At 47.7% G+C, this 13,801-nt stretch overlaps 1 protein-coding gene and 2 long non-coding RNA genes across 6 annotated transcripts in view; 1 reads left to right on the forward strand and 2 right to left on the reverse strand.

Annotated features, from left to right (window-relative positions):
- The window catches only part of LOC116285308 (uncharacterized), a 34,277-nt gene extending 27,465 nt beyond the window's left edge, over positions 1 to 6,812 (reverse strand). The window contains exon 1 of the long non-coding RNA XR_012063885.1: positions 6,741 to 6,812. This is a non-coding gene — a long non-coding RNA (uncharacterized lncRNA). The remainder of the gene's footprint in view (positions 1 to 6,740) is intronic.
- On the reverse strand, positions 2,476 to 6,596 carry LOC140689020 (uncharacterized). Of its 2 annotated transcripts, XR_012063883.1 has the most exons (4): positions 6,519 to 6,596; positions 3,364 to 3,537; positions 2,687 to 2,840; positions 2,476 to 2,555 (listed from the first exon to the last, which is right to left on the reverse strand). It is a non-coding gene; the product is annotated as an uncharacterized lncRNA (long non-coding RNA). The 2 variants fall into 2 exon arrangements; XR_012063882.1 differs by having other exon boundaries at positions 2,476 to 2,840.
- On the forward strand, positions 3,867 to 9,549 carry ADCYAP1 (adenylate cyclase activating polypeptide 1). 3 transcript variants are annotated; one of them, XM_072949161.1, is made up of 5 exons: positions 6,267 to 6,431; positions 6,709 to 6,805; positions 7,883 to 8,023; positions 8,494 to 8,566; positions 9,126 to 9,549. In XM_072949161.1, exons 2-5 carry the CDS (start codon positions 6,789 to 6,791, stop codon positions 9,372 to 9,374), a joined length of 480 nt encoding a protein of 159 aa, XP_072805262.1. In that variant the 5' UTR covers positions 6,267 to 6,431; positions 6,709 to 6,788; the 3' UTR covers positions 9,375 to 9,549. The 3 variants fall into 3 exon arrangements, with proteins under 3 accessions (XP_006205187.2, XP_072805262.1, XP_072805261.1); XM_072949160.1 differs by having other exon boundaries at positions 6,267 to 6,379; positions 6,707 to 6,805; XM_006205125.3 differs by lacking the exons at positions 6,267 to 6,431; positions 8,494 to 8,566; positions 9,126 to 9,549 and adding exons at positions 3,867 to 3,994; positions 6,125 to 6,256 and having other exon boundaries at positions 6,707 to 6,805; positions 7,883 to 8,206.
- The last annotated feature ends 4,252 nt before the right edge of the window (positions 9,550 to 13,801 follow it).

Genomic DNA, 13,801 nt, shown 5'->3' on the forward strand with positions numbered 1-13,801 from the left:
CGCATTAGTTGAGGGTCCTCCGTTCCCGTGGCCCAGGCCCCACCCCTCGCTTTAAGCCAGGTTGGTGCCTTCATTTGTAGTGAGTGAACAAGTGCACATATGCCGCCGCGGTTTCCTGAGCCCGGGCCGGGACACCTTGTCATCTCGCTCCGGGGTGGATACGGGCCTCTCCAGCCTGGCGTTTTGACCTGACTTGCGCCTCCTCCTCGCCGCTCCCCAGTGGCCCCAGACATAAAGGTCCCCTGAAAGCAGGGTTAAAGCTCGAGTTAGAATGCTCCGGAGATTAGAAGCAAATTACCGAGGTCGGGGCACGTGGGGGTAGTTCCGGTCCTTGAGACACCGGTGGCCCCATAGTCCCCTCCATCCAAAAGAAAGCAGAAAGGGCTTGCGCTCGCGCCGAGGGTCTGGCGAGGCAGGGGTGCAGCCCCAGACGCTTTAAGTTCTCGACGGTCCCCAGAGTCTAGTGCCTCGATTTCCTCAGCCTTCCCAGAAAAGCCAGGCCCAGGGGCCCAGGGTCAGAACTTTCGAGAATAGGACAGCATCCTTGCCCACAGGACAACAAAGTCGCCTAACAGGAAACGGTCAGTGACGCTAAAGCTCTGCGGGATGATCTTGTCCGGGGTTCGAGTCCCCCAGGCAGCTGTGGGTAGGGGCTGGGCAGGTCTTTGGGCTGTGCTGAGCGATGCATGGGTCTCCAAAGCTTGATTTTTTGGTGTTCAGTGACCATGAATCTCAAATTAAATTCTCTGCCTAGTTTTTCACTTCAGTCAATGGGTTCCGGCCTCGAGGCCAGTAATTCGGGCGCGCTGAGCCCTGAGACCCGCGCTCACACCGCTCACGCTGAGAAGAGACGAGTGGCACAGCCTTTGTGAACCAGAGGCGCAGTTCGGATTCCTGCGGTCCGTGGAGCTGGCAGTTCGTCATCCCCCGCATCAAGTTAACGGCGTTTGCGGTCTTCCTCCTTTAATAGGCCATGAAGTCAACAAACTCCCCACATGGTGGCTCCCTTTACTTAAGTTGAGTAGTGAATTTGCACAGTCTTGGAAATTTTCAAATATTTCTACAGATCGAACTCATTTCAGAATTTGCGTGGGAGGAAAGAGTAAGGATTTTAATCGGGTCCACCTCTGACGTGAAGCGAGGCGGAAGACAGGAAAGCCACAGGTGGTAATAACTTTGGTCTCTGCTTGATTATCCGGTCGTGTTCACCGCCAGGTTTTTTGTGTGAGCTTACTCCAGAGGCAGAGTGGACACGGAACACACGCATGTAAACACTCCAACATAACTCAGAGAACATATGCTGTGGAGACAAAGAGGTATATTCCCATGTAGATGTGGTTTGAATCTTTATTGCAGAGAGGCAATCTGGAGCATCCCCAGGAACAAACTAAGAGGCAGTGGCAGTTTCTGGACAATCATGGCCAGGACGAAGCAAAACTGTCTTCTTGGAGGAAGTATTAAATCTCAAATAAGAGAGTGGGAAAGGCATGAGAATTAGAAGCATTATAATTTTGTCCTAGAAAAAGCATGCAGAACCAATATAGCTTGTTTTATTGTTAGATCTAAATCATAGTAACAGGAAATACTCTCACTAAATGCATTTCCTCTAATCTCTGTATAAGATCCAAATAATTAAAATGCACGCTAATGGTTATCGATGGCTCTGTTTCCTTTTTAAAAGAAATAGATTAGAGTTCTCTTACTGGAGTAGAAATTTATGAATCTTCTTAAATTACCCAGGGACTTGGAAGCTTCCAGGTGGATGTGGTCTTCCCTTATTGCTTTCTTCTCCCTAAGTCATTTTCAGTTAAAAAAATTTTAACAATCCCCAAGAGAGGGATTCCCGTTAGAAACCCTCAGCAAGTGAACTTGTACTGGGAATTCTCGTGCTTCCAAGTCTGCATTTCCTCCAAACAGAACTCAAGTTGTAAATAGAGGGGAAAAACATACTTCTCACTGCCAGATTCTTAAAGTTTTATTTGTTGTGGAAAATAAAACTTCACAATTGAAATGTTTTTAAATTAGTAAGAGCCACAGGCCATCTAGAGATTACAAAACCAGGTCTAATAGAATGCTCTTTACTCAAATCTAGGCAGATGTTGGACAGTTCTCAGCATTCATGGACACTGCGAGGGAGGGATGTATCTGAACAGCAGGATGACTTGGACAATGAATAGCCACAGTAGAGGCATCAACACAAAATCTTCAGAGTTAGAGGCTCTGGTGAAAAACGAAACTAGTGGCAATTTTCAATGTTTGCAGCATCTGCGACCAAACAATTCAGCACTCAGAGCCTGGACAGCTCCACAGGCCACGCTCCGGACGCGGCTTTAACTCTAATCAATCTACTCAGAGCCAGACTGTCAACTACAGCCAGACTCATTAGCGATTTACTGAAAATCCTCCAAGACTTTCCTTTAAAAACAAAACGACTCCCACATTTAATTGTCTATCTAAAAGAACATACGCAAGAAATTAGGAGATCTAAATTAAATTTATTAATAGGAGAGCTTGATGATGCTTAATTCCAAAGACCAGAGCTCTGATTGCTGGAGCTTGATGAAAAAGCAAAAAGAAAAAATAGGGACATAGTTAAAACCACGATTTTCACTATCCTCAAAGTTCCATAATTTTTTTTACCCATCCTTGAGAAATGGGTAAAATTGAAAACAAATAAAATAATTACACTTCTTAAAAATTGTACTGTATGAGTGAAAGGTGTTTATGAGAAGTCGATGACTCCGGATCTTATCATCCTAGAGGACAGCACAGAATAGTTAATATGTTCCTTGAGGGACTTGGATGCTGACGTCTTTTTCTGATACCCGATCATTACGTGACTGAAAAAAAAAGGAAGTCATTCCATGAATAAAAATCGGAGCGCAACAGTGCAACAAAATATTCTGTACTTAAAGGCCATAGGCAGACAGATGTTGACAAGGAAGGCTTTCCTAAAACCATGTTGAGATAGATTTCTGCTAACTGCACATATAAATAGGAGGAGAGGGCCGGTCACCTCTGTAACCACCGGCAGCAGCAGCAGAAGAAGCCAAAGCTTCAGACGCAGCCAGAGGGGCCTCTGAACAGAGAAGGCGCTGCCGACTCGCGGAGCTGCCTGACCGGGCGACTCCCACAGACTCCGGCCGCGCCGAGGCCCTCTCTCTCTCCTTCCTCTCCTTCTTCGACTTTTCCTCTTTCCTTATCACTTCTTTCTCCCGGTGGATTTACGGCCACTTTGCCCCCCACCCCCGCTTAGCTCGTCGCCTCCTCTTTCTTCCTTCTACATCTCTCTCCTCGCCTTCTCTCGGTGTCACCCTCCCTCCTAGTTCTGTGCATCTACAAACTTTTGAACAGAATACTGGCCTCAGCAAACAAGTCCTCCAGCTCCTCCTGCTGCTGCTGCTGCTGCTGCTGCTCGTTCCGGCGGCTTCTGCTTAGACACTAACGCCAGACGGTGATGCTCCTTGAGCTGTGACTCCAGTGCAGAAACTTGGAGAAGCCTTTTGCCGGCCGTCCTACTTGGCAGCAAACCCTCTCCTAGCAGCGGTAAGAGTTGAATGGTAAGGGGGTGGGGGTGGGGGAATTTTACCAAACCAAACAACTCACTTGACAGCTAATTCTTTCGCCGGCTTCAGGGCACGAGTTAGCTTTCCTTCGCACCAGGTCTAGCGAGTTATTGGGCACTGGGTTTACACATATACATGCATTTTCTAACTACAGCTAGAAGGAAGAGGCAGGCGCGCGGCGTGTCGTTAGGCAGTATTCAACATAGGGAGCCAGAGGTGAGCCCCATCCCTCCCCTAGCTCGGGGAGTTTCTCGGGTTTGGTGGGCAGAAGGCAAGCAGTCCTGAATGCTGTGTGCTCTCTTTCCCGTCCTGCTTAGAATGACCATGTGTAGCGGAGCGAGGCTGGCCCTGCTGGTTTACGGGATAATAATGCACAGCAGCGTTTACTGCTCACCTGCCGCCGCAGGACTCCGGTTCCCTGGGATCAGGTAAGTGCTGGCTGCCCGGGCTGAGCTCAGGCTGGGGCTTCCCTTCCCCTGACACCTCTTCGTGGTCGCCCTCCTGCAGTTCCTCGGTCCGGGCTACGACCATCTCCCCATTCACCACCACTGCGCCGCCGCCAGCCTGGGTCCGGCCGAGGGTACCCGTTCCTGGCTCAGCCCGAGGACAAGGGCAGGCTCCACTAGGGCTCCGCGCCCCTCCCCCAGCCCTCCGCAGCCTAGGGGCCCGGGTGGAGCGAGCGCACTTCCGCGGACTGGAGAAACCTCCCCTTCCCCAGCCCCGCCCGCGGGAGGGGGGCAGGGCAGGGCCCTGAGCTTGACTTCTTTTTCCTATTCTTAGCTGGAGTTAGGAGAACTTCGGCTCTTGGAGCCAGGTTGGAGGGGCTGGAAAGCGAAGCTCCTGTGGACTTTGCTTTGTTACAGCTTGTTCCGGACGATCGGGGCGGGGTCTCCCTCCCTCTCCTCTGCTCTCACTCTCACCTCAATTCGATTTTTTCCCACTGGAAGAGCTTTCTCTCAAGTGATAACGTTTTACGCCTGCATTTTGAGTCTTGGGGAGGGGGAGTGTTGGCCGAGTAGAGTTGAGAAGACGCGATGTGAGAGATGGAAAAACAAGTCTGAGTCTGAGAGGGAGGGGGAGAAACGGATGCTAGGAAGGAGGAAGAGAAAGCTAGCAGGCAGCCAGCACCGGGAGGGCAGCCCTACCCGACCCAGGTTGGAGTAATTCTGGCTTTTTTCTTAATTCCTGGTTTCTAATTGGTCGGCGATGCCCGGGTTCCCCGCCGCAGCCCTAAAGTCCCGGGCCTGTCCTCAGGAGAGTGGAAGCTCGCCCCGCAGCGTAGCGTCTGCGCCACGCGGTCCACCGGGCTCCCGGTGGCACGGAGCGCGCGTTCTGCCCGCAAAGCTGCTCCTCCGAGCCGCGCCCAAGTATGCTAGTCTTAGGGGCCGCTGACCATTGATTTGGCCGAAGAGGATTCTGGCTTCGGCATTAGGACTCCAGCACTTGGGCATGAGGCAGGGATGGCAGTGCCCAGAAAGAACCGGGAACGTGGGGCAGCTAGGCCAGGGCATCCAAGCGCGTCGCCGAGGAAAGGCTGGGTATGGGGCGGGCGCAGGCATGTGCCTGCTTCGCCCTTACCTCTTCAGGGATGGTGGAAAGGCGAGCGGAGTAATGAAGTATGACTAACCTCTTCTAAAGAGCGCTACTTGCCTTGGCCGCTTTCCGAGTCTCTCCAGAAGCCAAAAGCGAGGGGTTTTTGCATTTTAACCCACCTCTCGCGTCCTATATCAAGGATTGAGGCAGTAGACAAGGGCGACTGCGAAATCCCTGTTGACGCGCTGACCCTTTCCTTTTGCATGGGGGTTGAAATGCGGTCCTGCCGTACCGCCACCACTGACAGATTAGCGCGAACTACTTACTGTACTTAAAAGGCCTATTTCACCCCCAGCTATTTTCAAAGTCCCGCGTGCCTGGCACATTCTCCGGGCGAGAGGCACCGAAGGGCGCGGAGACGCCACAGAACGAGCCGCCGCCAAACAGGCTAAATTCAGGGGCATCTATTATTCATGTTCCTGCCAGATCCTCTCCCGCCCAAAATAGAAGCCGGAGGTTCTCCGTGACCTACATCTGCGCGGGGAAGGGCTCCCCTGGGCTCGGAGGCTGGGTGGGGGTGGCTGCCTCGTTGGCCGCCTGACTCCCCAGCCATCCACCCTCTCTGGCTCCGGGCCTACCCCATCCGGCCTTCGCTTGGCCAGCGCCTTGTCTCCCAGGGCCTTTCTCGTCCCCGCCCGCGGATACTTGTGGAGGTTGGCTCAGGCGCCAGGCCGGGAGCCGGGCGGTCCTCTACCGCGGCCAGGTGTGCGAGGTCAGCGGAAAAGCCTCCGCTTCCCAGTGCCAGCTGAGGCCGCGGCCCCGGCAGAGAAACCTTTCCCCGCGACAGGGGGGTTGGGAATTTGTTGGGTGTACTACCCGCAACCCACCCGGCGAAGACGCAGTTCTCCGAGGGGGGCTTTTAGGAAGACAGAAAGTCGTGCGAGCCCTTAGGGGTCTTCAGGTCCTCGCAGAGCCGCGGAAGGACCTTCATTGACCGCCCCTTCTGCCCCCGGCTACCCCGGCAGGCCGGAGGACGAGGCGTACGACGAGGACGGAAGCCCGCTGCAGGACTTCTACGACTCAGACCCGCCGGGCGTGGGGAGCCCCGCCTCCGCGCTGCGCGACGCCTACGCGTTCTACTACCCTGCGGAGGAGAGGTACCTCCGCGCCGCCCCGGACTGAGGGGGGAAGGGCAGGGGGTCGGCCCACAGAGTAGGTTCTTTTTCATAAAAGCCCTCAAGCCTCTTCTCCCCGGCTGATTCCGACGAAAGCGACAGAAAGTTAGTAGCGTGTTAGTCTGAGTGGACAGGAGGGCCGCGTGGGGACTGAAAGGTCTGTGGCCCAAGGAGTGGCAGTGAGTGCGCACCCGGGCCGGACTCCACACCCAACGTCCTGGGAGGGCAGGACGAACTCTGGTACCTGGCACTCATTTACGGGAACATCCCAAGAGTTATTCCCGAGTGCTCTGCCTGTGGAGGTTTCCCCGTTAGCCTTCCGGAGCACCGAGTGGTGCGCGTGCCCACCGGGGTGGGGGTTGTGTGTGTGCTGGGGCGCCCACTTGGGGACTGAGTTTGTGACCCCGGGTGCGCACTTTGCCTCCCTGTTAGAGATGTCGCCCACGAGATCCTTAACAAGGCCTACCGAAAAGTTCTGGACCAGCTGTCCGCCAGAAAATACCTGCAGACGCTCATGGCCAAGGGCGTGGGGTAAGAGTTTGCGAAAGAGTTAACCGGAGCGCGATAGCGCGCGCGCGCCGAGGTGGGTGTCGGTACGAGCGCGCGCAGGGGGGGCGGCGCAGCTTTACGTCCGTGCGTGCACGTGGGCTGAGGATGCGTCTCCGCCGGGCCAGTCCCCGGCCACAGGTGAAGGTTCGGAGACCGCGCCTTACGTTTAGTCAGAGAACTCGGGAATGGGGCGAGGAAAGGGGAGGGCAGGAAAACCAGGGAGTCTGATTCGTTTTGAATAATTAAAAAAAGAGAGGGCCCCCCCTTCTCCAACAAGGCCTTCAAAACCTTCAGGCTTAGTGGGACGATTGCTAGAATATTCTCTAAGCATGACTTTCTTTTTGCTCGCATTTCTTTTACTGTAAGTTCAAATCGAAACAAAGAAATCCTCAAATTTGGACACAGTTAAGGAAACAGTTTTTGCTCGTGCCAGACAAATCCAGAGCACAGGGCTCGCGTGAAGCATCTCTTAGCAGAAGGCAACGTTTTAATAAAACCCATGGGACGACAGGTTTCATTTCTCGCAATGAATAATTCATGCGATGAAAAATATTGCCTATAGCCTGTCGACTTATATTACTATCACGTCTTGCAGCTTAGCGTGCAGAAGAGTACTCATGTCTGACTAGGAATTACCTGACCTATGTAAAGTGAAATAGCAGTAGCCAACGTGGCATTTAGGGCTCTTTGGTTATTTTCTTTGTACGTGGGGAGTTAGAGAAACAGAACAATTGGGCACAAAAGCACGGGTGGTCAAATCTCAGAGCGTTTGGAAAGAGGTTGGGCTTAAATCGCTTGCCTTTGGCCTGGACCTCACTCCGGGGCCCCGTCTATAAGACCTTAGTACCGGGAAATCCTCGATGGGGAGGGAGGAGTCAGGGGTTCCCTTCGCAGCCCTCCCTCCGGCTGCTGTCTGGCGGAGCGAGGCGGCGCGGTGGCCCCTGACAGCCAGCGCCCTCCCCGAAGGCTCCTGCGTGGGGTGGGGCCCGCCTGCTCCCCGCAGCTATTCAGTCTGTGTCTCCCGCCCCGCCACCCTCTTCCTGACCCTTTTCCTTGCAGTGGGAACCTAGGCGGCGGCGCGGATGACGACTCGGAGCCCCTCTCCAAGCGCCACTCGGACGGAATCTTCACCGACAGTTACAGCCGCTACCGGAAACAAATGGCTGTTAAGAAATACTTGGCGGCTGTCCTAGGGAAAAGGTATAAACAAAGGGTTAAAAACAAAGGACGCCGAATAGCGTATTTGTAGCGATGAGTTACCAGCTACCCTGTATATACAGCCCTGACACAATGAAACGTCATTTTCCCAACTGACCTAACAGTCATCGCTCATGTGTTCTATCCAAACATATATTTATGTATGAAGTAAAGCCATTAAATGAATATTTTGATGATAATGTTTTTCTTTTTACAAAGCACTAGAGAATGCACAAATATACTTTGTGGACCAATTATTGATATTGATATATATATATATTACAAATGTATATTAAGAATATATATAAGTATAATAGAGAGCAGTTCGTACAAAGTGTGCACAAGGATTGAAAATTCGCCTGAGCTGTTTGTTTTTATATAAAATAAATAGAGAAATAGACAATCATTGTTTTGAATAGTACTCCTATTTTTGTAAACTGGAATTAAAAGGATAGTATTTTTATCCACGACAGGCCTGAAGATATTAATACTGACCATTTGCTACTGTACATAAACAGTGATGCCCTGCTCCAGGGAGATTTTGAGGTATGATTTGGGAGAATGCTGAAGGGCACTCTTTCTTTCCCAGCGAGTCTCTGGGGCAGGTTGCTTCAGTCCCAGCTGAACTCAGCTAGGCACTGTGCCCCTTGCTGGGTGGCAATTCCAATACTTATGCTTTCTTTGATTCTATTTTTATGTGTATTTGTGTCTCTTCAGACTCAGCCCAGAAGGAAATTCTCCCGATAAAACAACAGCTGGATCCAAATTGTGCTTCTCCCCAGAGTTCATACCACTCCCTGGGGGAGGGGTTGGGGGATTGTACAGAGGAGAGAGAGTTGAATAGGAAGCTCCCTTTTCTGTACTTCCAGGGAACCCACTATCCCAAGGTTAGGGCAATTGAAACAAAGTGAAGGAAATGTAGGCATATTGGAAGAGGCAGAGCATAAGGCAGTAGGAGGAGGACCCTGGAAAGGGGCTGGTTTGGGGCTGCCCCAGGTCTGGGAGCTGGGGGTAAGTGGAGTCCCCCACCTTAGGTCCCCTGCCTGCCTGACTTTGGGCGCTGGGTATTGGAAATGGATGCAAAGTACAATGTGTTTTTCTCCAGTGCTGTCCATGCTTCTCATCTTGTGCAATGGCCGGGATCCTTCCCTTTGAACCCTGCTCTGTGGGAGCTACCCTTTTATTTCGTGTTTTTCTGAAGATGCCTCTTTCCCACCCTCTGCAATGTTTAAGCACCGTTTACCGTTTTTCATTCACTTCTCTGGAACCTGTGAATGCTTCTTACTTTTTTTGTTGTTTGATGCTAGCACTTACTGTAAAGTGTAGGAACCCCTGTGTAGTTACCACTAAGTAATGATGCAGTAAATATGAATCTTTTGTTTCTTGTTGATTGAGTTTGTAGATAAAATGTATTTTTCTACATTATGGCTTATTGCTTAGTAAAATTTATTTCATAAAACCAACCTTTGTCATATTAGCATGTGTAGTGTTCACATGTTGCTCAGTTGTACTGATAAATTATTTAAACCTCATCTTCATATGTATGAGTACTATCTTATGTTTGTGGTCAAAAATGAGGTAAGCAAGCTCCAACAGCCCCTGAGAATGTCCCCTTGTATCCTTTTTGGCTACAGAAAGCAGGTCTATCTGTTTCCTATCAATTCCTTGAATCTGTCAAGTAATCTCTATAAACAAAGGAACCTTCACCCAGCAACCAGATGAAGCAACAACAGGCAAACCAGACAGCCAAATCCCCAAATTTCAGGCACCAATTCTTTGGTGGGGGGGGGGTAGAAAAAGAAGAGTAAACATTAGCTTGTAAAGTTTAAAGGACCTTTCCTTTTCCTTTACGGATTTGATCAGTATGAAGTCATAAATCAATGAAAACAGAACTGGATTTGCATTCCCAGGCGGGATGGATGCTGCCAGGGGATCATATTGCAAACAGTGAAAGCACAGAGGCATTCGATCTATGCCCGAGTCCTGTGTGTGGGATCAATCTTTCTTTAATTCTGTAGTCTCCTCAGGCAGTGTGACACAGGAAGCAGTTTGCAGCTTTAGTGCCTTTCTTCGCCTTTTAAATCGCCACGAATCACAGATGGCTATTTAGTGGCCCTACAATGCTGCAACACATCGGCTTGCATTTTAGTCTTAATTATTTGTTTCTTGGATAATGGGCAGAGTTTTCTGTATTTGTGCCAGCTGTTAGTGGTGAAATAGGGCTCTAGTTAACCTTTTCTTTATGAAGTCTAATTTAGTGTCCCCGTGGCTAGTTGCAAGCATTTACAGTGATCACCCAGTTTAATCTTTTGTATACTTTTTAGAAATGCCAAGAGCCTTAATAACCTGGAGCAGATTTATGATATAGTGATAATTTAGGTAGATGTTAGTCTTGAAGCTCTTATTTTTTGTGCAACTGAGTATAAAAAACATCTTACCCAAGTATTATTACACACATGATATCTATCACTAGGACTTTGATAACTGTCATATAAAGTGTGTAAAATTTGTATGAATAAATTTTTGTAAACAATGCAACTTCGTCTAATGTGTGAAGAAAAAAAGGTATTCAGGAAATAACTACTTTAAAATCTCTTAAAGTATTACATATTTCTTAAGCAGCCGTAAGATTTTTCATGTCTGGAATATATATTTAATCTTCCATGTATTTTCATAAACTGTACTTTAATATCTGCTTGATGGGTTATTGAATTCGACTAAAAATTTGAACTAGCTACTCAGATGGAGATGCCTAAGAAGATGTTAAGCTCATAAATAGGCACAGATGTTGGAACCTTTACAGGATGCTCAGTTTAGGTTAATTTCCATCCCCTAGTGTGTAAATACATTGCTCAGCATTCAGAAAGTTGCTGTCCAGTTGTGGGAGACAGTACCTGGGTATTAGTTACACTTCTAAAATAGCAGTCTAACATTGTTATAAGTAACTCTGCAGACTAAATTGGTCTCCATAAAGTTCTGTATAAAAATGACTTAAATACTCAATTGTGGAGGTTTTAAAATGTTTTTCGAGATCTACAAACAACTATCTTTGATTAAAATGCTTTGGATAGAAGGAAAAAGAGCATGAGTAAGCAAAAGCAGAATATCTTTGAAAGAAAATGTACTTTGAAGCCCAGGGCAAAATGTGAAAAGTCACTTTTGGATTATTTTATTAATTATTGTTAACAAACTTTAAAGCAAAGCCTTCACATGAAATTCCCATAAATTTCTCAGAGGTGTTTATTTTGGAGCCTTTGCCATTTCTGGGTTAAAAAATCTATTAGAAGTCACTTATAGGGAAGGGGGTATAGCTCAGTGGTAGAGTGCCTGCCCAGCATGCACAAGGTCCTGGGTTCAATCTCCAGTACCTCCACTTAAGATGTAAGTAAATAAATAAAACTAATTATCTCCTCCCCTTAAAAAAAAGCCACTTACAATAAGTCACATACAATTTAATTTAAATTACAAATTTTCATCGTAAAATAAGTGTATACAATGAATAAATCAATAAATATGTTACAGTAGTATTAAAGGACCAGCGCAGATCAGCCAGGATTTAAAAACTATCTTTGTAACGTAGCTCGGTGTTTAAGGCCCAGAATCATAAAGAGGTGCTTATGAGCTAGAGATTTCATTTGTAGTAAAAAAAGAAAAAATGAATGCAGTACAATTGATTTTCACATCTGATTTCATTGGAAGTTTTCCTTCTCCATCTTTAAACCACACCTATGCTGTCCTCCACGGAGTTGTTGAGTACATATATAGTGTGCTAGTGTGGTAAGCAGAAGAATGGAGAAAAATAAAGATAATTTATTTAGTTGAGGGCTAATGACTTGTTGAGAAAATAGAGATAAGCCAGACTGGCTGACTTCAAGTGAAGTTAATGTATATAGTGACTTTCTGTATTCTCTTATGTGGGATGACTCAAATGGTGGCTTCTCTTTGGAGGGATTGACATGTTCAGGTACCCAAGAAGTCATAATATGTGCCATATTGCTGCTAGGGCTGGGGACATTGATTCAGTATAACATATTTATGGAACACCTAAAATGGACCGTGCACACCAGATGAGGGAGAGTTTAACACGTGGGAGTATTTTCCAAAAGAATGTTTTTCTGCAGCAGGCTCATCTTAGGGGCTTGTTAATAATGCAGATTGCAGGCCTCCACCAGAATCAGTGAATTTGTGTTTTAATAAAAACCCTAGATTAAGGGGCACTAAAGTTTGAGACTGCCTAGATTTGGAATTTGGCGACATGTGTAGTCATCCATGTGTGCTGGGACCGTTTTTTTTTTTTCATATTAAATGAGCAAAAGGTCATGCTGTCTGTACACAGCAATCAATACATGGATAAGCTGTATGCACTCAGGATGGGCATTAGATTCTTTGAAATTTGCAATATTTTCTTTACATCACTAAGGCCACAGTTAGCATTATTTTTTTACTTGTACGTTCTAGTTGGCTCTCTCTTTTTAAGGAGCTTCTGGAAAGAGAGTGATCCTGTAAATAGAGTCTAATAAATTCAGGTGCATGACTGAGAGATTAATAAAATCATAGAACCTGTGCAGCTAGCTGACAGTAACAGTGGGTCCCCAAGTTAACTTCCAGTTGCGTTATATCCAAATTTGGCCTGAATGTGTCCCCCCAAACTGTTTACAAGATTTCAATTGGAGTCCCCATTATGACCTCAAACTCAACCCTACTGTTCACACTGTTACAAGCCTGGGAGCCGAGATCAAGTTTGAGCTCTTCTCTTTCATTGTACCCCTTCTCTGAAGAGGGGAGATGCCTGCTCCTCTTGCTACTGCCCCTGGCCTCACCACTGGCTTCCTACATTGGTTTGTAACTGATCAGCCTGTTCTTGGTTACTTCTTCTGCAAGCAGGTACTTTTAGCTTCTTCTAATCATATCCCTCCAGTGTTCTGAGGTAGCCTCCACTGTCACAGAGTCCAAAGTTCCTCATACTCTGGACCTACTTTGTAGCTAGTCTTACCTCTCACTGTTCCCAACACGATCCTTTTTCTTTAGAAGGACAGATTCTTATTAGTCTTAGAAACGTGAATGCTCCTTTTCATCTCCTACAATTCCTCCAAGGGCAGAATGTCCTTTCCGTACCTGCCCAACCTAAATACTCTCTAAGGGCCAACTCACGCCCTCCTTTGCTGGGAATCTCCCTCCAGCCTCTCTGAGTGACCGTGTCTTCATTGCCCCACCACAATTCTTGTACTTTCTTCCAGTCACCCTCTGCTCTCTGCAGCACTGCTTCTGGTCTTTAATTCCACACTGCTCTGCCCTGTTCTGAACTGTTCTGTAAGTGCAAAGCTCGTCTCCCCAGCTAGATGACCTCCTGGAAGGCATGGATGACAAATTGCACATTAATGCCCAACACACTCTGGGAACATAATAAATACCTCTTTTAAGTGATAGAAATAACCAGAGGACTTGCAGAATTCACCTTGACCTTCTCCCCTTATTCTAATAGGACAGCTACAAAGTATATATAGGAAGTGAAATTAAGGTTTTAATTAGATGTTCATTGTAAATCAAACTAGATCTTCCTCCAGGAAAAGCTACATAGAAAAGAATGCCAAATTAATTAGGTGTGTTTCTGCCATAAGATAAAATGAACTTTAAATTTGCATGTAGGCAAAAGGCTGCCATAGACTCAAGCCACCAGGCCTTAATTTTCTTCATCCTGATAAAAAAAGAGTTGTATTTCCAAATTAGAGTTCACCTTATGCCTCAGAAAAGTCATCCTTTTTCCTGGAATAAAGGCAAAGG

Source organism: Vicugna pacos, chromosome 24 (assembly GCF_048564905.1).
Source record: "Vicugna pacos chromosome 24, VicPac4, whole genome shotgun sequence".
Classification (NCBI taxonomy): Eukaryota; Metazoa; Chordata; class Mammalia; order Artiodactyla; family Camelidae; genus Vicugna; species Vicugna pacos.

Coding starts and splice junctions, on each gene's coding strand:
- ADCYAP1 (XM_006205125.3), top strand. CDS start 3,885: ATGACCATGTGTAGCGGAGCGAGGCTGGCCCTGCTGGTTTACGGGATA. Junction 3,995..6,124: donor CTCCGGTTCCCTGGGATCAG/GTAAGTGCTGGC, acceptor CTACCCCGGCAG/GCCGGAGGACGAGGCGTACG. Junction 6,257..6,706: donor TACTACCCTGCGGAGGAGAG/GTACCTCCGCGC, acceptor CCTCCCTGTTAG/AGATGTCGCCCACGAGATCC.